The following is a 25,142-nucleotide window of genomic DNA, read 5'->3' as shown; positions in this document are numbered from 1 at the left end:
CAGAGGGTGGAGCAGGGAAGAGCTGCATCTCCACCTGAGGGCCAGATGGTGGAGCAGGGAAGAGCTGCATCTCCACCTGAGGGCCAGAGGGTGGAGCAGGGAAGAGCTGCATCACCACCTGAGGACCAGAGGGTGGAGCAGGGAAGAGCTGCATCACCACCTGAGGGCCAGAGCCTCATGTGTAGCACACTATGCTAATGTATTTGGCTATGTATATGTGTAATTTGTTGTTGTAGTTCTCACAGCGTAGCGGAAGAGGGGAGGCTACAAGATGAAAACTCCAAGAAATAAACTCCCGTTTTAAAGAACCGACCTGTGTCTGTGTCGTGAAGAGAGCTATACACGTACATCAGGCTGATTTATTATTTTTTAACGACCACAATCTTTTCTCACTATATTTTTTACTATCTGCGATTATCTTAAACTTAATCTTGACAAAACCCTTGCCTTAGTTAATGGTGAGATAAAAACATGTTTGCAGGTTTCACAACAGTAACATTTGTGGTAAGGCAAAAAGTAAGGCTTTTTCATACGTGTGCAGTTTTAAGGATGAAAATGCCATCAAACCACAGCTTTATTGCTTTATATCTACCCAGGTTCAAACTTCAAAAATGCACATTCTCTGGAAAGGCCTACACTGGTAAGAAAATAGATAAAAACTAACATTCTAAACTGCTCAAAACCCTTCACTCTTGCACATCATTATCACTGAAGACTGATGATGATGGAGGTGAAATAACACTCTTTCCTCCTTTAAGCCCTCCTTCATCTTGACCAGCCCACTTCCAGTTGACCCTTCTCCATCTGGTAATTACAGTTAATGCACCTACCCGCCAAAGTGTGTTACTCTCACAATACAAAGAGACTGAGACAATGCAATTCTGCAGTAAGAGATGCTTTTTAAGTGATCAATAAAAATTAAAGTGTCATTGATTTCATGGAAACCTTTACTTTAAGTATATCTGTTCCCACTTAGAAGGTGTGGGGAGTTTCATAATTATAGTGGCTTTAGTGTAAGACCTTCAACACAAAAGAAAAGCAACTTAAAGTTGTTACGAAAAAATCTCTGAAATGTCAACTGTTTCGCTTTCCGTGAAACACAACCTAACTTCTCTATGAATCAGACGAGCTCAAGCTAAAAACGGCACTTAAATCCTCATGAACGTGAAAGGGACTTATTTGCAAATCCCACGAAATAACAAAAGTATGTGCATTATGTGACACTTTTCCAAACTGAACAGAAAAAAAGTAAATAACAGTGCTTAAAATCATGTAAAAAATAATTATAGGATAGATAATAGCAGCTATATAGCTCTCATCATTATCTTAACACCACTCACCCTCCATCACTGCAATCAGCAGAAGTGATTTCAATACACTTGCTCTTCATCTGCAACCGCATCATGTCAGAAAAGAATACATTTATATGATGAAAAGTGGGCGTTTCCAGACAGATTTTCCCCATTATTTTCGTTTTTATTTATTTTATAAATTCAGGTCCCAAATGTGCATGTGTATGGCCCTTCAGTAAAGAATGGTAAACCTGCGGGTCTGGTCCAATGGGCAGCATCACATCCTGTCTGACTGAACTGGGTGTACACTTTGAGTCGAGGCGGGGAGAGGGAACCACAGCGGACACTACAGCTCACACTGGTTTGATCCCCACGAAGTTTATGGAGAACAATGTCTCGCGGAATTATTTGGATCTTTTACCTGTGATGTTCTGGAGAAACTTTTATTGGACGATGTTTTCGCTGCTTTTGGGAGGTTTTCCATGTATGAAGTAGATGTTTTTGTCTTCCCATATAGGCCACCTCTTCTTATCTCACTGCCTCCAATATTTATACCGTAGCTGGTAATTAACATAATATTGCATTCCTGTTAATTTCAACCGAAGGAAGGACAACACGGACTCCGGATTGCCACCCAAACGCATTTTTTTTTGGCATTTTGTGAATGCAGCTGTAATCACCAAGGGGAGCCTCAAGTGTTTAAATGGGTCCATCAAGAGAACGAGACAATCAAGCTCCTTTATTCCTCGAGATCAGCTGCAGTTTCTGCACATTGTCTGTTATGAATAGACCGATCTCCAATTGAGCCTCTTCACTTTGGAGATTTTTCGATTTTCGATTATACAGCTATTGAAATTAGGATGTGCCGCTTTTTCTCCTCCCTTAGCTTGGTGGCTCGGTTGCCTTTTCTTGATTGCCAGATGAAATTGACACTCGGGTTGCCACTTATCACGCGAAGCATTTCAATCCACCGCTAATTGCAGATATAGTGCCATCCTTTCTTTTCACTGCGTTTGATTGCATGGGAATACAGCCTCCTTTTGCGCACGAGAGGAATGATCGATCACATATAGGTTTTTTCTTCTTCTAATTGCTTCAAAATCTGTTTTGTTGCCAGGGTTTAAATGCAGGAGAAACTGTTATTCGTTGTTTTGGACCGGATATAGTGTGGGTTGGGGCAGAGATGCGTAATGCACAGAGCAAGCTCCATCTTCTCTCCAAATAGGCAGCGTTCAAGACCCGAAAATGGTGAGTCACAAACATCTGGACGAGTTTGCTTTGCAGCTTTTCACTTATTTGTCTTTCAATCTGTGTAAGGTTCTTTCATTCCTCTTTCCCCTGAACCTTTTTACACGCGGTTACCTTCCGCAGGACTTTGGATTTGGCAGAGGTTCAGGTTTAATCATGTTAGACTAAAGGCTGCATGCTTGCATTATCGGGAAAGTGGCCACTGAAAATCAATGTATTCACTCCAATTTGCGGATTAGGGTTCACATAATGCAACATTTTAAGAATAAATATTGTTGGCATAATATATATTTTAAACTTCAACATATTGATTTCTCCAAGCGCATGAGTGGATGTGTGCACAAATAATTTAACAGAAAACGCTTATAATACATATTTATAATATTCATTGGATAAAAAAAACCTAACCTGTGGAAATACAATAGGCTAATTATTTTTGTATTAGGCTATATGTATTTTTTTCCAACACTTGGTCTTTATGCTATTATAGGTCTGAAATAGTTAATGTTATTTATTGCAGGGACACTACTGTTAAATATATTAGCCCAGGCCTAATATAATATATTTGTTTTAGTTTTCAAGAGACGATCAAATGTACTCGTCTCTTTCGTCTTTTTTGACTCAGTCTAAGTCGGAGGTGAAGAAGGAGTCCGGGGAGTGCAGTCCGTCGGAGGCCGCCTGCCTCTGCTCTCCTCCGGCGGCCAAGAACCAGTGCGCCAGCTGCGGCATGGAGATCCATGACCGGTACCTGCTGAAGGTGAGAAATAAGAGAAGAATCAGAAGAAAAAATGTATGTGTGAAGCTTTGTGAGATTCAAGCTAAATATTCCTCTCTTAATTTGGTTTGTAGCTTTTCTTTTATTCTTTATTTTATTCTTTACTCAGGTTGATCTCAACAAAAGCGCAACAATAGGCTACACTCAAAATATGCAAATGACTCGATAATTTTACTCAAGCTTTACAATGCATTTCTTTCATCTGAGGTCACTTTCTTTTTTTTGTAAATCTGTGAACGAAACCCACAGTTTAGTTTTTATAAAATAAAAGTGCATAACTCTGTTAGTTATTGTTTTTAATCTCCACATGCAGGTCGACAACCTGAACTGGCACTTGGGATGTTTGGAGTGTTCCGTGTGCAGAGCGTCTCTGCGCCAACACAACAGCTGCTACGTTAAAAACAAAGAAATCTACTGCAAACTGGATTATCTCAGGTAGCCTATACAAACAAAATGTGTTTACTGATTGTATTTATAGCGCGAGCTTTATGTAAACATTACGATTTTACAGGCTTTTATTGTAAGATAATCGGTAAAGTTCATTTTTAATCAAATGCCATTTTAAATCAAGGCAAACTGTTGAGTGTAATAATAACTTAATTCACTGAAGTCACTGCATATAAAGAAATGTATCATATTATTGTAATAGGCCTCAATATATTCTTATTCAATTTATTTTTAACATGGTTCAATTCATTAGTGCTTTTGATTTATTCAGTTTTTTTCCGTTCGTTTTTTTAACAATGTGTTTTTAACGTATCCTCGAAAATGTAGCTATTAGCTATGGTTCATACGTGTCGTTTCGAAGCATTTTTCCGGCAGATGTCTTAAATGTATATTGATATTAGACAATTAAATAAAATAACGATCTCTGATAGCCTACTGAGTTTTTGTATCTTAGAACAACTTCCATCGAATCCTCACAAATCTGTAAAAGCTCTCTGTGACCAATTGGTTTTAGTAGACCTGCGATGCCTGAAGATCGTCCTTACTTTTGTTTTCATATTGATAAAAAGCTATAGACAAAACAAATGTGCATATAAACACATCATGATTTTGAAAACGATAATCTTTTCTATGCAGGATTGTATTTAAGTGCTCCTATACCTTGGTGTTTATAAAAACGTTTTTTTTTTAACTGATACATTTGATCTAATTTGTTTTATTATTCTGGGTGTTTTTACAGCTGATCTTTATAAACATGAACTTTTGGAATCAAGTATAACACACACTGGGTCATGAAAAATATGTTCTGCGTGGCTACAGGCTTTTGGTTGATAAGATCTTACATAATATATCACAGAAAACCAAGATCATAGTTTTAACACTGATTGTCAGACTCTAATATCAAGAAAGACAACCATCCATTTAAATGCATTACCAACTAAGCAGAGTGGACTTCCTGTCCTTGAGTTTTGATAATTTGATAGTAGCAAAATGGTATATTTGTAGGACCTTTATGTTCTGCATGTTGCATTCTTTAATTAAGTTGACTTCAATCACATATCACGAACGACATGTGACTGAACTGAGTGCCATACTTGAATACTCAGTCCTCTTCATATAACTTTAAAAATAGTGACTATAGGGAGAATGAATGCATGATTGCAGACAAAGAAACCTAATTTATTAAGAAGTATACGGACAGATTAAGAGACATATCTAAAAACTGAAAAGGGTTTGTTTTTTTGCAGATTTGTTTGCAATTAGTTTGCAGGACTTAACATTTTCATTGCCATATCTACACTGTAGCATCTGTGCATATGCCAATAAAGCCCTTGAACCTTGAACCTTGAGATACTCAACATCCGTACTTTAAGCTGAGCTCTGTAACCTATAGCCGACCTTCACCTGTCTGTTTCCTTCTTCCTCACAGTAGGTTCGGCACTAAGTGTTCCCAGTGTGGCCGGCAGGTGTTTGCCAGTGACTGGGTGCGGAGGGCCCGGGGCAGCGTGTACCACCTTGCCTGTTTTGCATGTTTCTCCTGCAAGAGGCAGCTGTCGACAGGGGAGGAGTTTGGCCTGGTGGAGGGCAGGGTGCTCTGCCGCAGCCACTACGACGTCATGCTGGAAAACCTGCGGAGGGCTGCAGAAAACGGTAACAATTATATTAAACATGCTCATGTATTTCTGATGGCCTCAGTCTGGATTACCAGAACAATATTTAGGAGTCAAGAAAGGGAACAAAATAATAACTCTTGATCTCTTGAGCTCCGAGGTTTCTGCTCAATAAGCCTTTTTCCACCCTGGATGACATCATCACAAATATTTGAACACAACCAATTTTAGATTATAGATTCAAAATGGTCTCATTTTCAACACAACATACCTGTTTGGTCTTTGTTAACTGAAAGATAAAGTGTCTTAGCTTTGAAAAGAGGAAAGATTTAAGAATGTTTTCCAAAAGTAATCACAGTCAGAAGACAATACGCCGTGCTTTTAGAGAGGAGTATGTGGGCGTAATGGTGTAAATTATTTGGACTGTGCGGTGGTTGGCACGAAAACATCTTAATTGTGCAAGAAAACATCTTAATTGTGTTGCATTGGTTGTGGCTGTGGCTCAGTGGTTAGAGTGCTGGACTTCGACTCTGGGGGTACCAAGTTCGAGTCCCACTGCAGTCAGCATGTCGTTGTGTCCCTGGGCAAGACTCTTCACCCCAAATTGATCCTGTGGGGATTGTTCACAGTACTATGTATGTAAGTTGCTTTGGATAAAAGCGTCTAACAAATGACATGTAATGTAATGTATTGTTTAAATAAAACTCCTGCCTGCAACACGATCGGCCTGTGAAAGGTATCACTCAGCTGTTTTGTGTAACCTCACGATGACTGAAATGTACTTGTGGGTAAAGTGACAGACCTGTGTTGATTGTGATCTCTTAAAGGCACAGGACTGACTCTGGAGGGAGCGCTGCCCTCTGACCAGAACTGCCAACCAAAGCCAGCCAAGAGGGCACGGACATCCTTCACTGCTGAGCAGCTGCAGGTGTGTGTGTTTAGTAACTGTCAGTGAAACACCTGTATGTATGTGTGTGTGGGGCATCATGACTGTGTGTCCTTTCAGGTGATGCAGTCTCAGTTTGCTCAGGACAACAACCCTGATGCTCAGACTCTACAGAAACTTGCAGAAATGACAGGACTGAGTAGACGAGTCATACAGGTAAGAAACATTTAACATAAAAATACACCATAATGATATTTCAATAGTTTTTAGAGCAATGGTTCCAACCCGGGGAAAAGGACTAGACTGGTTGTGAGAATTGAATAGGTTGAGAATGAAGAACAGTACAGGATTATCTCTTCAGGACTGAAATCTTTTCAAACTTTTTGAAAAGGGAAAAATCACTCAGATTATCACAGTTTGTACACACACAAACCATTGTGAGGTTTCCCAATACTCTAAACATTGCTTTGAACACTCAATGCATAACATTATATCTAATATATGCATTATCTGCCACTCACATACTTATTTTTTAAGGCAGATAAAGATGACGGCATTTCTTTTTCTAAACGGATGTTCACACTCTTTGAAGATCATTTGAGATTTCAGACAAATTCCCCCAGAGTTCATAATCTTTCAAATCTCGACTAGCGGTTCCCAAATGTTCTCACTTATTAACGGATGTTTATCTGTGATTTAGTTCACTTCTGAAACTGCTTGATTTAAAGCGTTTTTAGAATCCAACTGGGAAAACTACTCAGATGTGGATGGAAACCAATGATTTTGGCCATTTTAAAAATGTTTAATGAAACCCTGACCAATTGTTTTGTTCTTTGTACGTCAAAGTAAGGCAGGTTTCATTTTACGCTTTAAAATATCAAACCATTAATCTGATGGGTAAAGTCCTCAACCACAGACAAACAAAGCAAATGGGGTCTTGTGAGAAGACTCAAACCCTGTTTTGATACTGTTTGTTGCTGGGTTTATTTCCCTTCTGCTTGCTTCTTGTTTACATTGTCTGTATCATTTCACCAGGTGTGGTTTCAGAACTGCCGTGCACGACACAAAAAGCTGCCGCCTCTGAGTGGCTTCTGTCAGGGCGCTCCGATGACCCGGATGCCTCCATCGCTGCCGGACGACATCCACTACTCACCATTCAGCAGCCCGGACCGACCACATCTACTCGCTCTGCACGGATACCTGGACGGTGAGTTAGGGACTCTATGTCAGTGCCACTTGTGAAGCTTGTTATTGTTGAAGAAAGAAGACAATCATTTGTTTAAAAAAACAGTACATTCTGCAATATCTTTAAATTAATAATCTGCTGTTCTTCGTACAAATTTGAGGTCCTTTTATCTGTTTTTCATGCAATTTCCTATTTCTATTGCAATACATTTCTGATTGAAACATTGTCCTTATTAACTCACCCTGCATTTAGATGTTTGCTGTAGTTACAAATAACAGATTTGAATCTTATTTAAGAGACACATGATTAGTTTATAATACCCAGTTAAACATTTAATTACCCTTCCACATACGTGTTTATTATAATTCAATAAAATATCATGGAGCGCTAAAACAATCACTGGAACCATTTTTCTGCATCATGAGTCATTTTGCTTTAATACATTTTACCTATCATTTTTTAAGTTAATGTTGTTGGATTTATAATTTCATTTCATTTTTATTTGTTCCGCTCATGGTATGCAAAACCCAATGTACAATAATTGCCAACAAAACATGTCTCTACAAGCACACCATTGAGCGAAAAGGAGCAGGGAGAAGAAAACAAATCTTATATGACCTGCCCCTTTCTAATAATTAAAATAGAAATAGATGGTCTTCCCTTCATATTTTCTTATTCACAGCCAAACGTATTCACAGCCAATCATAACAGTATCTTAGGATACTAAGAGAAACACAAAAAAATATTATTTCCCACTTGACTGTTAACGGAAAGAAAAAAAAACAAAAAAAAAAACAACAACAACAAAAAACTAAAAACAACAACACCAAAACCTCACATGTATACAGAAAAGGAAAAGTGCAACACCCTCATCCGAGTCCTACTGGAGAAGAAGGTGGAAAGCAGCGCATAATAACAATTATAATAATAATAATAATAATAATAATAATAATAATGAAGAATCTTATGCATTATCATTACTTTTTCTATTGTAAAATATCTCAATGCTTCTACCAACATTGACAATATGTTTATTAAAGCTGTGATTAAAAGGTTAGAATTCAATAAAGATCACTAGAAATGTAAATAGTTTTTTTATTGGGAGAGTTGAAAGAATTTCCACATGACATTTTGGACCTGTTGAAGGCCCAAGTTTGAAACACAGCATTATAGTTTTAAAAATGTGCATTCTGAATATATGAATGACTTAGAATACAAAGCTGCCCCTGTTTCTTCACTTGTCACTAGAGTGTTTTAACCCGTGGCTCCACAAACTAATGTTGCTCCTCTGGTCTTCTCCTTGCAGCTCATCCGTTCTCCGTCCTCGCTGCACCGGGCCACCTGAGCCATCCCTCCATGTCTTTACCACAGCTCCCCATCAGCCGCTAACCTTCAGCATCTCCTTTTTTGTTGTTGCGTCGTCACCACTCTATTGTTGTGAAAAGAATCCTTTGGGACGTCCTGTCAGTAATCTGCTCTGATCCCCCGGGCATGCAGGACCTCGGCGTTCTGTTCTCAATCATTTGGATTCTTCTTCGCTGTGAGACTGCTGACATGAACTTTGAAGTCTTGGAAAGACAGCAGACTGTGGAGAAATGTTCAGCCTGAATGTCAACATGGGAGTTTTTTTAATTTTGAGAAGACCACTTTTATTTTTCCTCTTTTTGATGGGACACAAAACATTGCATCAGGTCAGGATTGTTTTCCTTTTGTTTACCCACTCGTACAAAGTATTATTATTTTGTTGCTGCAATATGAAAAGAGTGTTGTAGTATTACAGTAAAACCTCAGCATTTGTTTTGTGTATTGGTGATGAGCACATTTGCAGCTTTATTGTTGTTTGTTGTTGTAGTGTTGTCAAAAAAACTCTTATTTATTCAGAACAAAACCTTTTTTTAAAAAGCACTTTTTAAATGTGTCTTGAAATGGAATAATTCAGTGATTGTACATTGTAAATACTGCCACAGTTTAATAAAAGGTGTATCCGAGCTGTAAGGAAATGAATAATTGAGGATACATTTACATTTACTCGTGCGTGATTGCGAGCGTGGGTAGCTGAAAATGTCAGGACAAACACACATTTCCACAGACAGATATGCAATTACATATCCATACTATTTTAGACTAAAAGCTACACAAATCTAAAGGTCGCCTGTCAGGGGCCAAGCACCTCCAGTAACCTATAATTAAGAGCAATATCCTGCGACGAACCTGCACATAATCTCCAATTTACATGCTGTACTTGTGATGGAAATGTGATCAATCATATTGTGAAAGCGTGGCTATTGATCGGGCAGCTCGTTGGCTTTCACGGGGCCTTTTAACACAGATTACCTACAGTTGTTACATTGATTGACAGCACTTAAGTGGCTGTGACGTGAAGAATGAATGGGATACTTTAAGTTAAAGGATATCATTACATCTGGATTTTTAAACTGGATCAATTCTCCCTTTTTTTTTTTTACTACTAATGTAAATTCAAGAGTGGCACACCCCCGTGCACTGCCAGTGTTTAAATCCTGAGAGCAACCCTTAACCGGCATTGATACCGGACCTCTAAGTGAAGTTGTGGCTATGGCCTATTGATCTTACCTTAGCAAGCATACTAGTGTAATTTCAACATGTTGAGCTATCGCTTAAAAAAACCTAAACTCATCCTTTATGTATTTTGTGTGTTTATGTTTATACAAATCTGACACAGCATCATCAGTTGTTTTCTTAATCTGTCAAGGATCAATATCTGGCTCATCCTCAATTTAGCAAAAACACAAATCAGGGGGAAAAAGCTAACCTGGCTCTGGACAAATCTGCAACCCACCGACTCTAAAGCTCCCAAATCTATCTAACAAGCTTCTGACTCGAGCTTCATATATAATGTACGGATATAATAAATATATTGATCCTGTCTTCTGACGCTACATAAAAGTGAAAATTGTAATTCCTTCTGCAGTGTGCACATATTGTTATTGTGCTACTGTTTAAATCACCCTAGAAACACATTTAACATTTGTGTGCCTCTACAGATCATTTATAAATGTTTCTCCAATGATAAAACCTTGCAATAGGTTTTGCTTGTGATCTGTAAATCCCCATCTGCTGGCTGCTGATACAGTCATGAAATGAATTGGCTTACCATTAGCTTGGCAGAAAAGTTGCTTTTGTTGTTATTATTTAGGTTATGATACCTGGTCAAGAACAGAATTGAAAGCATCATTCATGAAGATCACGTTACATTTTGATTAGTTTTGAAAACATTGTCTCTGAGGAAATGCAGGAACCCAAAACTCAGACAGATCACATCTGCATTATTACAGTTTCAAGTGACAGCAGTGTTTCTCCTGTTGCTTGTGAAGGAGGAAACACGACTGTTTGACCCAGCGATGCCTTCACAGTCACAGCAGAACTACAGGAGATAAAAACATGCACACAATGGTTCCCTTATACCCCTAAGAGATTTAATTTAAGATACTCACACTGGACCAGGTGTGTTAGTGTGTGTCTGCATGTATCATTGTGTATGTGTTTCTTTCTTTCTGCATGGAAGTTGTGTTAGGAAAGAGAGCATCACTCTAACGTAAGAGGACTCTCAATCTTTCCTAAACTTTAAACCAAACTTTTTTTCCTCCAATCAATCACTTCCAATCAATTCAATCTCCTCCTAGAGAAATCTAAGAACAAAAGCTGTATATATACGCTGAGCGGAGAGATGATTATCAGGCTGACACAGTTTGGGCCACCTGCCAGCACTACACTGTAAAAACGCACATTTCTTCCCCATTAAAGTCCCTCTTAGATACAAGCACACAGGCAGCGTTTAGGCATGTCTTCTCTCCATGCACAAGCATCCCTGAGCGTTTAAGCCGCCCCGTTTTGTCATCATGTCATGCGTCCGCCTCGTTGATTGACAGCTTCAAGTGGTTGCAGATGAAAGCGGGCCCCCCATGCTAATGAATAGGCCCCTGATTGCAGAACTGCTCGCTCTCTGAATTACAGCGTCTCCCACCTAATGAGCAGATACACTGCAGTGCCCCTTGTCTCTGCACATTCACATTTCTCTCCTTCACGCTGATGAGCTCTCCCCTGCACAACAGTCAACAAAACCTCTGTGAAAGATTGCAACGTGAGCCATCTTCATCAGCATCCTCCTCCTCATCCTCCTCAAGTTTACTTCAGACCCTGCCATATGCTGGCATGGTCTTCTCACCCCCCTCTCTCCTCTACCTCACTTGAGGATATGATGATGGCATGCAAATGATATGAATGCTGCTGAGCATGAAATAGTCTCAGTTTCAATGATATACTAAAGATAATTTGCGTAATACATTTTCAGAATATTCATCATGATATGAATAAAGATATCTAACTGTATCACCAAGCTGACTATGTAGAGGTAAATATATATACAGCGTGGCTTTCTTCATACTGTTTGCCTATTTTAGGAGTTAAATAATCTTGGGAAAGGAAACAAATATGTATGCAGACAATACACAACTTTGCATTTTAATTTCTCCTTATAAAGTAAGCTTTTAAGGGAAAGTAGAGAGGGCCTTCAGTTCTTTTTAATAAAAATCAAGCCAGAAAATCAACAATTGGGAGAAAAAATAAGAAAAAAATTCAAGACATGTATCAGTAGGGTAATGGTACATTCAATTTTGAATTCGTTTTAAAGATGACTGGAATGTTGCTTTTATTCTGGTTTCTTCTCAACAATATAAATGTGATATTGTTTTCTTCAAATAACAGCTGCTTATTTCTGGAATCACTTAGAACATTGCATTTAAATGTAATGTCATCCATCAGCTGTGACACTCGAGAAAAACCAGCAATTTGAGCTCCATTTAGACAAAAGAGTGACTACATTTGTTGCTATAAACTAGACAATCTGAGGCTTCAGAGCAGAACCACGTCAACAAACACCAGAGGAAGGGTTAACACTACATAGGCCAACATTTTTAGGTGAAATGTCCTTTCTTTAGGCAAGCAGTACCACAATGAATTTACTTTGTGGCTCAGGGTGTTTTGTTTCAATGTGGTTATTTCACAGGCCTACAATTAAACCCTGGCTATACAAGTATCAAGTTTCCAAACAAACCCAAAACAAGACAAAATGAATTCATTGACTCTCAACTGTGCGTCGGTACATTCTGTGCTTTAGAAATTCTGAGAAATAAACAAGGAAACTTTCTCTTGACTCGTACAGTAGCGCACGAGAGCAGAGAGGAGGTTTTCAAAACGCTAGGAAATGGCTGAAACAGATGATTCACTTCACCCAGGCTGACAGCCAACCGTGCACTATGCAAAAATAAACACGGGTCTCCACAGCAGATTCCCAGAATGTGTTTATTTGGGGGGGGGGGGGGGGGGGCTATTAATGACTATTGAACTATCACAGCACTTCAGTTTGATTAATAAGAAGCTGGGGCAGGATCGAAATCACTCTCCTGACGCATGTTTGCTACATGTTACAAACAGATGGTGGCGCTAAAGCACACTGAAAGGTGGGGATTGTGGGAATTACTCACCATTGAGTTTACACAATGGGTCAATTCTCAGATGTTCACAGTGGAAGACAAGCCTTCTTTCAATATTGTAATTAGATACCCACAAAACTAAGTTACAAGTCAAAAGTCTTGGATTCAAAATCTTTTTTATAAACATCAAAATACCTTAAGCTATATGAATGCATTGCAGTCATTAATGCATAAATATGTTTTAATGTTACAAGGTGGGGCTTAATGCCAGGGGGGTTGTAAGTCTCACCCAGTTTACATCATCATTTATTTGTGAGAATGTTGTTAATTTGACTGAGCAAAGCTTCTTGTGAGTTAAGATATCAAATGCATTCCACAGTCTTTAAAACGATCTGCTATTGGTATGGCTTATTTGCAGCATAGGTATGTATGCAGTAGATATGTATGTGTATCTGTGTATGTTGCATGTATATGTACATGCATATGTATCCAGTTAACAATATTTCTGGTGAGTATACGTGTGTATGAGGCTCACTGGCAGTGAATGTAGGGGATTACTCTAGCTGTTGTAATAGTTTGTTTGTGTTATTCGTTATTTCTTTTTCTCTTTGTACACACAATCAGTACAAACCACTGTCTCATTTGTATGCATATATTTTGCTTTCCATTTCTAAATGACAAACACTGGATACGCATTGTCGAAACGCAATACAAATATTTTTGATCTGAAGATATCAAATGAATGTAGGAGCATAATCTATAGGTACAATAGTTCACTAAATGTAAATAACTCTTCTTGTTGTACTAGAACTTACTAATGTTGTCCATTGACAAATCTAGACAAAGACACCTTCATGCACAATGTCCTGTACTGATGCAAAATAACTCTAACCATCATAAGGTTCTCAAGGACAGGTATGTTATTAAGCAGTTAAGCAGAAAAAAAATAGGGAAATGAAACCAATGCAATTATCTGTGTTAGCCTATATCTCACAAAGCCTGTTTATTATTGTCGCCTAACTCTGTAGTGTTATGGATAAGGATCAAGGAGTCTATTCCACATTAAGCATATTATTAATATTACTGTAAATGCCCAATATGCACATATTACTTTGTATCATAAAAAAAGACAAAATGCTAACATTCTTGGCATGTCAGCATTTGCACAAAGTGTAGTGTGTTTTTTACCCACAAGGTAGCAGTATATCCACGCTGCATCCTAATACACTGTCGTTAAACATTGGAGCTACATGTTGTGTTTTACACTTGGTAGGCATTACAAATATGTGATGATGATATACACTATTTGAAAAAGGATATATGTTTCTGATATATGTAATGATGTGTAGCCTCCAGTATGTATTAGATGATATGCAATCCAGCACAATAATCTAGCAATTAACATGAGTTTTTAGAAGACAGGACATTTGTTCTTTTCTTTTGGGACTTTGTTTGAATTAATTAGTCTCGGTTTGACCATGTGAAACACATTTTACTGTAAGACATTGAAGATTATTGTCGGCAGTTTCCAGTTTTGAATCTGTGTGTGTGTGTGTGTGTGTGTGTGTGTGTGTGTGTGTGTGTGTGTGTGTGGTGTGTGTGTGTGTGTGTGTGTGTGTGTGTGTGTGTGTGTGTGTGTGTGTGTGTGTGTGTGTGTGTGTGTGTGTGTGTGTGTGTGTGTGTGTGTGTGTGTGTGTGTGTGTGTGTGTGTGTGTGTGTGTGTGTGTGTGTGTGTGCGTGGTATTGGTGGGTGGAGTTGGCTGAAGGCAGTAAACCAGGTGAGTGTCACATGTGAGATCTGATCCTACACAAAGAATAATGCTTGCTGAGGAATTTAACAATACAGTAACAGGGGATGACATACTGTATGACAGCAAGAGCGCACAGAGAGACGGGTGAGACGTATTAAGTGTACAAAAAAAGTTGCTTCAGTCTGTGTATTTGTGTGTGTGAATATAAATCAGGTTTCCAGCTCAGCTGGACCTACGCCCTGAATTTCTCAGGGGTCTTCACTTTCTTTTTGTTCTGTCCCTCCATTGTTCCTGTTTACTCCCGCTGGGCTGTCCCCAGGTGAGGCTGGTTTCTCACAGCGCGCTCAGTGCATTGTGTCCGCACTCAATAGGCTCACTGTGGAGCCAACAGGGTGCCTGTTTTCAACCCTGTTAGCTACACTACATTGTTCTCCAAGTTTCATACAGCTCACTTTGAGGCCTGAGAAGGTTTACCTCACTGTATAAATATAAAGCCATACGGCTCTAACAGTCAGTCTTTTTGATCGAATTGAGCACATATAACACATGGGAACTCAAGGTCAAACCATTGTTATTTTATAGCTAGTTATCCACTTTTTTCATTTTTATTTTCGTTTTCATTTTTATGTCAATCGAATCACTCGATGAAGTGGGCTTATTAAATGTCTCGATGCCATGCGCCAATGAATTGGTTCAATTCATTGGGCCAATCAAATCGCTCGATACACTGGGCCAATGAAATGGCTTGATACAATGGGCCAATCAAAAGACTTCCTACAATTTCTGCAAAAATGGGCCCATCAAATGACTCAATACATTGGGCCATTCAAATGGCTCTATCAAATGGGCCAATCAAATGGCTTGTTTCAGTGGGCTAATCATAGGGAACAATCAAATTGGACAATGAAACAGCTCCTTACAGTACATTGGGGTCATTAAAATAGCTCAATACATTTGGCCAATCAATTGGCTCGTTACAATGGGCCAATGGAAATACTCGTTACATTAAGCTTATCAGGGGTTCAATCAAATGGCTCAATATAAGGTTTCAATCACATGACTAAATACAATATATTTTGTTGGATTTGCCCTTTGGATTGATTAATTGAATTATACAGATTGGACAATTAACTTCATGTATTAGTTAACACTGACTAGTTTATTTGCACCACAGCTTATTTCCTTCAAGGTGTCAAGTTGCATCCTCCTCTTTGTTGCTGTAGGGTTGGACAAACGAGAAGTGGCTCCTCCCAACAAAGAGAGTGGAGCCACTGCATACAAACTCACCTGTTAAACTTGCAGCATCGGGGTGGAAATCTGACCGAGTAGCAAACAGAAGTCCTCCAGAAGAACTTTGCTCAATGTAAGTATCATGTTGTCCTTTTCTTTTTTGTTTTATTGATAAAATAATGGCTTTAGGTCCCTGAATATGCAATTAAGATTTAAAATGTTACTCCGGAGAAGCATACAAGCATTACATTTCACAGCTATTTTGACTCAGGTGGAGGGATTACTTGAATCCAATAAATACCTCTTTTACTTTGTGCACTTAAAAAGTCACATGAAATGAAAACCTGTTTAGTATTGAGCACTTTTTGTTTTACCATTGTCAATTTAAGCCAAAAGTTCCATTAAGTATAGCTGTCCTGAGAGACGATTGGATTACTGAGCCAGCCTACCAAGCCTCTCTCTGAAATGACTGTTGATGTTTCTTCTTGGAAAGTCAAGCCAATGCCAGCACAGAGGCATCCATTGACTACAGACAGATGCATGAGTACAGACTGTTGCAAAATGACTGCAGAGAGATGCAAAATTACTATAGCGAGACGTGAAACCAAGATCTAAAAAAACCCATTAAAAATCCTTTAAAATGCATTTTAAATGACTTTTTGTCAATGTTTGTTAAAAGGGTTGATTGAAAGTTAATTCTTGACCTTTCCTGTGCAATTATGACTGCTATTTTCTAAGGTCAGGAATCAATAACTCATATACAAATTGTTCTTAAAAAACAATGTCTATCAACAACCAGAGTAAGGTAGACAACTAAATACAAGTGGTTATTAAAACAAGCCTTTCTCTAAACCAAACGACTTACTCCTCTATCTGCAGCCGGCACTGTACCATTTTTAAATATAATTTGTGAATGCTGACTTAGTGCTTCTAACCAAACTGAACACCCCTGATATTGCCCCGTCTCAGAAGCTAAGCAGGCTTGATCTGGGTCAGAGCTTGGATAGAAGACTGCCTGGGAATACCTGATGCTTTATTAAATTAGCATGTAACTTGTCATTTCACTCACGTGTGCTGAGTGAGACTTGTCAGTGGAAGTCAAAGAAAATCTTGTAGCAAAGCAAAGAGTAAGCCTGACTGGAATACTTCAAAATAAATGAATTGATTTAAGTTAAGCAGCATCAAGCCGGGTCAAACCAAACCCAATTATTTATACATATGTATATTATCTTTATGTATCTTACCTGTTAACATAGGATCATATTTACATTTTACATGTGCTAAGAAATTGCTATTTTCTTATTAAATTAAATTTAAATGCAAAATAGTAGACGGTGAGAACAATCTATACAAATCAATAAATTAGGGTTATTTAAAGGGAACAAAGGGGAGTCTGTTAAGAAAAAGAGAAACCTAAGAAACGATAAAGCTGGGAGTTAGGCAGAACAGTGAAGTTATTGAATATTTGATACAAGAAATATTCACCAAAATTATGCAAACGTTTTTTTTTACTATCTTATTGTTGATAATATACAGTATGGGGGATTCTGATAGCACTTTACTGTATAACAATGGAGGAATTAAGTGTTTTCGTATAGAACAATTCTACAAGATTATTCAAATGCTTTTTTGTAATATCTTTTTTTTAAGGATAACCAATGATTTGGAAATAACTGTCTTGTAGCACTACTCTGTATAAAAGTACACTGATGGAATATTTCTACAAAAGACAAAATACTTCAAAAGCATATTTCCTCAAAAACAGTATTGGAGAATAACAGCAGGCCACTAATGGGTGAAGTGATTTTGTTAACCATAAGAGCACTTATTAACGTATCTGCTGCAGTGGACACCATGGCCTCCACCCTCTCTGTGCGCAGTTACTCCGTGCGTCAGCCCTCCTTCTCCAGCATGTCCCAGAGGGACAGCGGTCGCAGCATCCGCTCCAAGCCTGCCGTGTCCTCCGCCACGCTGTCTCTGTCCCGCTCTGTTTCAATGGGCAACGGCCTCAACATGCTGAGCTCCAGTCTGTCCTTCAACGGCCTCTGTGCCGCAGCCAGTGAGAAGGAGACCATGATAGGCCTGAACGACCGACTGGCCAACTACCTGGAGAAGGTGCGCTCTCTGGAGAGGTCCAACTCCGAGCTGGAGGTCAAGATCAAGCAGCTCATGCTGGAGAGGACCCCCAAAGGGCACGACATCGACGGGATGATGGCCCAGGCACATGCTATCGGGCAGGAGGTCAGTCATTGTAGATCATATTCTCCCAAAACAGAGAATTTCTCTGTCGCAGCATTTCATTGCACCCCGGTGATTGATATTACATTTACATATATGAGGATTTGTAAATATGTTTTTATAATTTGATGTGTAAATGTTGGCATTATTGAGAGACTTGGCTCAAGATAACCTCCCAGCTTAGGTAAATGCACCATATAAAATCAAAAGCAAGGCAGAGATGTTACTCTCTAATTTTAGGTTGATTGAAAATGAACCCTCCTTCAAGTTGACATTAACCCTCAATAAAGTGCTTCAAAACAATGAATGCAGTAATATTACATTTGGGCATACTTACACACTCAAAGTACTAACAATTTGTGTGTGTAGTCAAAGTTACCCTTGAAGTGTTTGTTTGAAGGCAATATTGAGATACAACCTTTTATTTATCAGTTCAACAATTTTCAGAGAGATCTGGATGTTAAGACCATTTGATTGCACAGTAAATAAAACAGCGCACAAACATTATTAGAATAATTTCTAGTTATGCCAGATCTTCCTGAACCATCCACTCATGTCCTGCTCAGGTGAGGAAGAAGACGCTGGAGAACGCCCGCATCATGCTGGAGATTGATAATGCCCGGCTGGCGGCTGATGACTTCAGAGTCAAGTGAGTGTCACACAGAGCTTCCTTTCTTTACCTGCCTGTGAGTTGTTAACATAGAAGCGCCAGAAATGCAAAGCCATGTGAATAAGTGATCTTTAAGTCAGGCTGCGAAATAAGAGCTTCATTCCCACGCTGCTGAGGCATGTGCATAGATCTCCAGGAGCACAGGGTGTGATGGATCGTGCAGGTCAGAGAGACAGCGTGGCTTCTGAAGTCCAGAGCTGGCTGAAGGAAAGATGGGGGAGTCAGGATACACTGCTGATGCTTTTCACAATGTGTTGATGGTATTTTCTGTGACCTGATGTGCAGGAGCGATACATGAATTGGCAGTGATGGATGGCCTTAGCAGCAAAGAGCATGTTTACCTTCCATGCAGATATTTGTATGGTATTTTCACTTGTGTATATCCACTCTGGGATGATTTCATGAGAAGTTTATAAATTGTTTGCACGTGTTGCATGACCTCCAGTTTGTGACTTCCATGTCTCAAAGGAATGTTCCAAATAGTTTTACTCCAAAAACGTACTGTCTTTTGAGAGAAACATTTAAAATGTTTTTTTCGGCACATTTGGAACAAAGAATCCTCTTATATTCACATTTGATTTGCAAGTCTATTTTTAATCCAAAAAAGATGGAAGCATGAAGTGATATATATCATCGTTTTGTGTTACACAAGAAAAAAATATATAAATACATATAAAACAATGAAAAATAACCATATGATTTATATTATCATTTGACAAAGTACTCGACTTTTTAGCTTTTTTCTGAGCATCACACAACCTTGAAGGCTATGTGACATGATTAAAAGCCAGTTGGGGAAATGTAGTAAGTAAGGACTTTGATTTGATGACTTTTGCCAAATTACACTTCCCAAAGTCAAGAATGAATTTTAACACCGAACAATAACATAAAAGGAAACAAATATTTGTTGATGCACCACAGGAATGCAGCAGACAAATTCACTTCCAGCAGCTATCTTTGCTTGGGTTAAGTTTTATAATGAGTCATGTAATACAAATACATGAATGGCTCCTTTCCTTCACTGTGTTTGTGGTGCAGATGGGAAGCGGAGGCCACACTCTGCCAGTCGGTAGAGAGGGACTGTCAGGCTCTGAAGAGAGCTAAGTCAGACCACGACCAGATGACCGCCACGCTGCGAGGAGACCTGGACAGCCTGAAGGAGGAGCTCTACTTCCTCAAGAAGAATCACGACGAGGTGAGATCCCACCGAGGTGAAGGTCCTGTCAGACATGATCAATGAGTGTTTACTCATCAAGATAATCACCTTACAAGTTGTCAAGAGTCATCTTGTACAAATGTCGGATGTCTTTAAAGCATCTCAAAAGATGAATGAAAGCCTCTCAAAATGACTAATATCATCTAAAACCACAGAGCTGTAACACATTCCAGTTTCATATCAGCAACAAAGTAGCCCAGGGTTTAACAGTATTCAGTATCTGAAAGATTATCCTTTATGGACACACCCTTTTTCTTTGGTACCATAGTGCTTCTAGACGACACCTGTGTACACAAAACAGGAGCACTAGAGCCCATCCAGCCACATGTCGGGTGTGTCTAGACTGCAAGGTGTGGTATACAGGATGTAGACTGAACACTTGACTGAGTTTTTTTAATCTAAATTGACATTAATTCCTTTCTTGACCATACCATTTTCTTTCAATAGTTTTAATAAAAAATAGTTTTTCCATAAAACTAAGTACATTTTGCTGGTAATACGTTGGTACTTTGACAAATGTAGTATTTTAGTATACGTCTTATAAAGTTGTATTACTACTTTTACTTAAGTTAAGGTACTGAAGTTAGATAGTGCAGCCTAAGCGATATCCAGGGAGTAAATAGTAACTAAGATTTTGCAACATTAAACACTAATGTTTCTTTTCCTTTCTTTAAATGATCACAGGAGATGATTACAGTGAAGTCTCGTCTGGCCAACGAGCAGGTGAGCGTGGAGGTGGACGCGCCTCAGGGCCCTGACCTGGGGGCTATCATGGCTGAGCTGAGGGTCCAGTATGAGGGCATCGCGCGCAAGAACAAGGATGAGGCCGAGGTTTGGTACCTCAGGAAGGTCTGTCGCTGCATGAATCTATTCTTATTATTCCGGTAGTAATACATGTTTATTTGCAATATCATAGACCTCTGTACTGTACATAACACTTTTTTTGTATGTGTGTGTCTACAGTTGGACGCGGTGCAGTCAGAGGTCAAAGAAAGCAACGAGGCTCTGCGTAGTGCCCAAAGCGAGCTCAGTGAGAGGCGACGATTCCTGCAAGCTCTGGAGGTCGAACTTGACAATATTCGGAGGCAGGTAAAGTAGTCATAACATTCGAACAAGTGTAATCACATATTTTTCCAGGAAGAACGCTTCCCATGTTGTCTCTCTTTCAGAAATGAACCAAATCTTTTGCTACTACTGTATTTCTCTACTTCTTTGGAGTTCAGCCCCATCCTCACCTCTTCTCTTCTGCACACACATTATCCACAGATTACAGCTGTCTTCTCCTTGTCAACAAAGAGAGTTTAGCACAATGTACACCGCTATTTCATTTTGCTCCGATAATCAATCAGAGTGACAACAAGACGTAGACTCAAACAAGCCTATGTTTTGTCTGTGTCTCCGTTACATGTTAACACAGGTCAAACTATCATATGGAGTCAAATATAGCTCATCGATGTTTGCCTTATAGTGAGCACACAGTATTGAATGCAGAGATATTATGGTGTTGACAGTCTCAAGTATGTGTGGTTGATTGGTGAGGGGGCGTGAACATATGTAGGTAAACAGACAAAGTGATGCTGGGTGGTAAAAGTGTCCATTATATGACAGTGGTGACGCTTTAGTGGACTTCACAGAGGAACATCGTGTATACATGTAGTACAGATAACGCGTGAACAATCTGGTAAAGGTGTCCTGTTGACATTTTTTTATATTACAGTAAATGTATCCATGTATTTCTACAACATAGGACATTGGGACATTTTGAAATGATTTAAAATACAAGTGAAACACACAATGATTTTCATTGTCAATTATTCTGTTGATTATCTTGAACAATCCATTAGTTGTTTGGTCTATAAAAGGTCAGAAAGCCAAGGATTCTAGGAGTTGGTGGAGACCAAAACAAAGCTAAAAGTAGAATTAATGTATGTTTTATAGAGCTATTTCAAACATATGGATGTAATTTATAGATCTTACACTGCTAAAGGATGCTTATTTAATATGCTTCAGTGAGTGTTTCGTAATGTATAAAAACGTTATAGTACGACGTATTACCTACTGTCACTGATCACTCCCTGTTTGTTCTGTTCACAGGTGAGTGTGTTGGAAGGAAACCTGGCTGAAACGGGGCACAAGTACTCAGTGGAGATGGACCGTCTTCAGACCACGCTGACCCAGCTGGAGGACGAGCTGTCTCAGCTGCGTTTGGACATGCAACGCAACAAGACCGAGTACGAGCAGCTGCTGCGCATCAAACAGAACCTGGAGATGGAGATCGCTACCTACAGGAGGCTGCTGGAGGGGGAGGAAACGTGAGTGAGGGTCGCAGGATCAGTGCTCAGAAATACACAGTTAGCGTACCTATGTTTATTTCTATAAAGATAAAACATGTTTGGCATGCTCCCCTGAATTTGACAGAGGACAGTTTCAAAATGGGGATTAGTGAGAGGGAGGGGTTAGACAAAAGGTCCAAGGCTGCAATGGGCCGTTGTTGTATATGACATGCACTGTAAACATATTATTTCAGTACTTGCAAAATAACACTGATTATAATCCAGGAAATAAATAAAACATTGTCATTTCCCCATGTTTGCATTTAGCTACAGAGGAGTACATTGAGTGGAGTTTGCTGGGATATAAAGTGCACTCATTCACTTATTCTCAAAGCAAGAGAGAGAATTTGCATATTTCCCAAAATGTGGAACTTTAAAATGTCGTGCATCAGATAGTTAGTTAACATGATATCTGCTTTATCTTTTGAATGACGTTGTTTTTTTCCTCGGCCTACAGGGTAAAAGAAACACCTCCACCTCCTAAAAGTAAGTTCAGTTTTTTTTAGGACAAAACCCTCTTCGCTAATTTTGAATAAAGTCTTCTGTTTCTTCATAAGTTCTACAATCTTGCTGAAGGTTATTTGTTTTTAAAAAAAAAACACTAGCTTGTTTGTCAGTGTTGGCTTGTTGTATGAATAACAAAGGATAAAAAAGAGAAAAGGGTTTGTTAGCTTCTAATTTTCACCCCTATCAGATCCTGTGTGTGTCAAGTGACCACACCAGAGGACATAGGCTACTTCCTGTTGGTTATGCAGTCTGCAAAACTTAGGAAGGGATCTGATACTCCTGCAGGACGTGTTTTCTGCTGTGATGACCTACCATTGTATTTACTGTCTGCACGTTAATACGCGTTACCATTTGATATTACTAGAGCAGACAATATCCTGCAGGAGCATAAAGGAGTTTCCGATCCTTTCCTACATGCAGACTATCCATTTAGGACACTTGAGATTTGGACTTAGCACACCTGCAGGATCTGATAAGAATACAAAGCACACTCGCTGACTCTCTCTCTTCTATTTCATCCCTTTTGTATTTTTTTGCACTGAGTAAGATTACTGACATGTGTTTTTTTTTTTTTTAGCTTTATAGCCGTATAGTGTTGTTCCATCAGAAAAAGTTTTTGACAACATTTTATGTACTTTTTGGGACTTATGTGATTAACCCTGATTTGTTTTCCATATCACAGAAGAACCTGATATAAGGACCAGGAAGATTGTAAAAGTCGTCACCCAGACCATGATCAATGGCAAAGTGGTGGATGAGTCCAGCGAAGTGGAGCAGATCGAGGAGCGTAAAAAATAAGCCAAAGTGTTGCAAGAGGAGAAGCAAAGACGTCTATTTAACCCAAAGTTCATCTAATTTCAAAACAACATTCTTGTTGAGGCCACACAATAGACTGATTAATTAGTTCAACCTAAAATAAAATAAAGTGATTTGCAAGATCATGATATATTTCATTACATAGGCCTACAGTGGATCTCTTGTTGGCAGAAACTCTTACTTATAATGAAATGATTCTCATAAATGTTTAAATAGTCTGTATAATGATGTCCAAATCTTATCTGAAACTTCTGCTGTGACTTACAGTGACCTTAATGCAACCTTAACCTCATTTCATCCATCACATTTTTTTAGGGGGGTGGGAGGGTTTCTTATTCCTCGCTTACCTTAGCTTAGCTTAGCATGAAAACAATGGTAACCAGCTAGCTTGGCTTTGTCAACCATACAATTTAACTCTAAAACAAAGTGCAAAGAAGTCTTTATTCTAAGCTAATCCAACCAGCCGCCGGATATTGCTAGTGCACAGACATGAGGGTGTAACTCTCACCATGAAAGAAAATAAGAGTTTATCCTAAAAATATTTAGCTATTTCCTTTAATACATGCTGAAGCTTTCAGAAAATGTTTTGATCTTGCAACAACATCTACTCTATGTGCATGAGAGTTTCGCTGTAAAAAAAGGGAAAAGGGAGTATTGGAATGTACTGTAGTTGTATGTAAAGAAATAAACCAAAGCAGCTGTACAGTCTCAATAAAACAGGGTTTTAAAAAAAGCGTCCCTTTCATTTTTCGACAAACGTTGGCTGATACTGGAGGAACATAATATTACAGTGAAACAGAGAAATGTGATTCTGAACTGAGAAGGCTGAAACTAAAATACCTAACAGTAGTTTCAGGTGACAGGCTTTGTGTGTGTGTGTGTGTGTGTGTGTGTGTGTGTGTGTGTGTGTGTGTGTGTGTGTGTGTGTGTGTGTGTTTTGCCTCTCACTATGTACACCTGTACCTACAATTTACAGGAGTTAAAGTTATATTGAAGCAAAAAGTCACTCATTTCTGAAAATGTATTTCAGATGTCAATAAAGTAGTACTAGACAACCAAACCAAATGCCTATGTGCTGCAAGTCTAAACTACTGATGTATCCATCTTCCAATGAGGTGATTAAGTGTTACTGTGTGATTTTATCATTTTACCCCATGTTGAGGTTTTAGTTGACATGAGCACATTGTCCTGCACATGTTGATCATCTGAATCAACATTACAATGTCTATTGATAGTTTGATGAGCAGCGCCTCCCTGTGGAGAAAATAAGTAAATGCCCTTTAAGAAATCTTTATAATTTACTTTTCAAGTTATCTTGTTATTTTGGCTTTTCAATATAGGCCTACATGGGGAAATGTGTGACATTACCTTTTATACAAACAAATCTGTTGAGGGTACAAAATTCTTGAGGGTAAAATATTGACATCTGTTGACTGAAATTGAAATAACAAATAATGTCCTTGCAA

The 25,142-nt window shown here is 38.8% G+C and overlaps 2 protein-coding genes across 3 annotated transcripts; both read left to right on the top strand.

Annotated features, from left to right (window-relative positions):
- Positions 1-1,663: 1,663 nt before the first annotated feature.
- On the top strand, positions 1,664-9,432 carry si:ch211-236k19.2 (LIM/homeobox protein Lhx6). The gene is made up of 9 exons (XM_034225326.1): positions 1,664-1,776; positions 2,410-2,540; positions 3,166-3,297; positions 3,629-3,750; positions 5,192-5,412; positions 6,200-6,300; positions 6,379-6,474; positions 7,294-7,465; positions 8,751-9,432. Exons 2-9 carry the CDS (start codon positions 2,538-2,540, stop codon positions 8,831-8,833), a joined length of 930 nt encoding a protein of 309 aa, XP_034081217.1. The 5' UTR covers positions 1,664-1,776; positions 2,410-2,537; the 3' UTR covers positions 8,834-9,432.
- Positions 9,433-15,932: 6,500 nt separating this feature from the next.
- krt1-c5 (keratin, type 1, gene c5) lies at positions 15,933-24,409 on the top strand. Of its 2 annotated transcripts, none has more exons than XM_034225303.1 (9): positions 15,933-16,029; positions 17,743-18,137; positions 18,701-18,783; positions 19,843-19,999; positions 20,705-20,869; positions 20,984-21,109; positions 22,115-22,332; positions 22,811-22,839; positions 23,543-24,409. In XM_034225303.1, exons 2-9 carry the CDS (start codon positions 17,751-17,753, stop codon positions 23,656-23,658), a joined length of 1,281 nt encoding a protein of 426 aa, XP_034081194.1. In that variant the 5' UTR covers positions 15,933-16,029; positions 17,743-17,750; the 3' UTR covers positions 23,659-24,409. The 2 variants fall into 2 exon arrangements, with proteins under 2 accessions (XP_034081194.1, XP_034081195.1); XM_034225304.1 differs by having other exon boundaries at positions 15,984-16,029; positions 17,777-18,137.
- The last annotated feature ends 733 nt before the right edge of the window (positions 24,410-25,142 follow it).

The sequence above is a fragment of the Gymnodraco acuticeps genome, unplaced genomic scaffold (assembly GCF_902827175.1).
Source record: "Gymnodraco acuticeps unplaced genomic scaffold, fGymAcu1.1, whole genome shotgun sequence".
Classification (NCBI taxonomy): domain Eukaryota; kingdom Metazoa; phylum Chordata; class Actinopteri; order Perciformes; family Bathydraconidae; genus Gymnodraco; species Gymnodraco acuticeps.
Note: the sequence above shows the minus strand (reverse complement) of the source record. Positions and strands in the feature narration are given on the sequence as shown.

Excerpts from the sequence above, each read along its gene's own strand:
- si:ch211-236k19.2 (XM_034225326.1), top strand. Across the intron at positions 6,301-6,378 it reads TCACTGCTGAGCAGCTGCAG|GTGATGCAGTCTCAGTTTGC; the intron begins GTGTGTGTGTTT and ends GTGTCCTTTCAG. Across the intron at positions 6,475-7,293 it reads TGAGTAGACGAGTCATACAG|GTGTGGTTTCAGAACTGCCG; the intron begins GTAAGAAACATT and ends TCATTTCACCAG.
- krt1-c5 (XM_034225303.1), top strand. The coding sequence starts at position 17,751 with ATGGCCTCCACCCTCTCTGTGCGCAGTTACTCCGTGCGTCAGCCCTCC. Across the intron at positions 21,110-22,114 it reads TTGACAATATTCGGAGGCAG|GTGAGTGTGTTGGAAGGAAA; the intron begins GTAAAGTAGTCA and ends TTCTGTTCACAG. Across the intron at positions 22,840-23,542 it reads AACACCTCCACCTCCTAAAA|AAGAACCTGATATAAGGACC; the intron begins GTAAGTTCAGTT and ends TCCATATCACAG.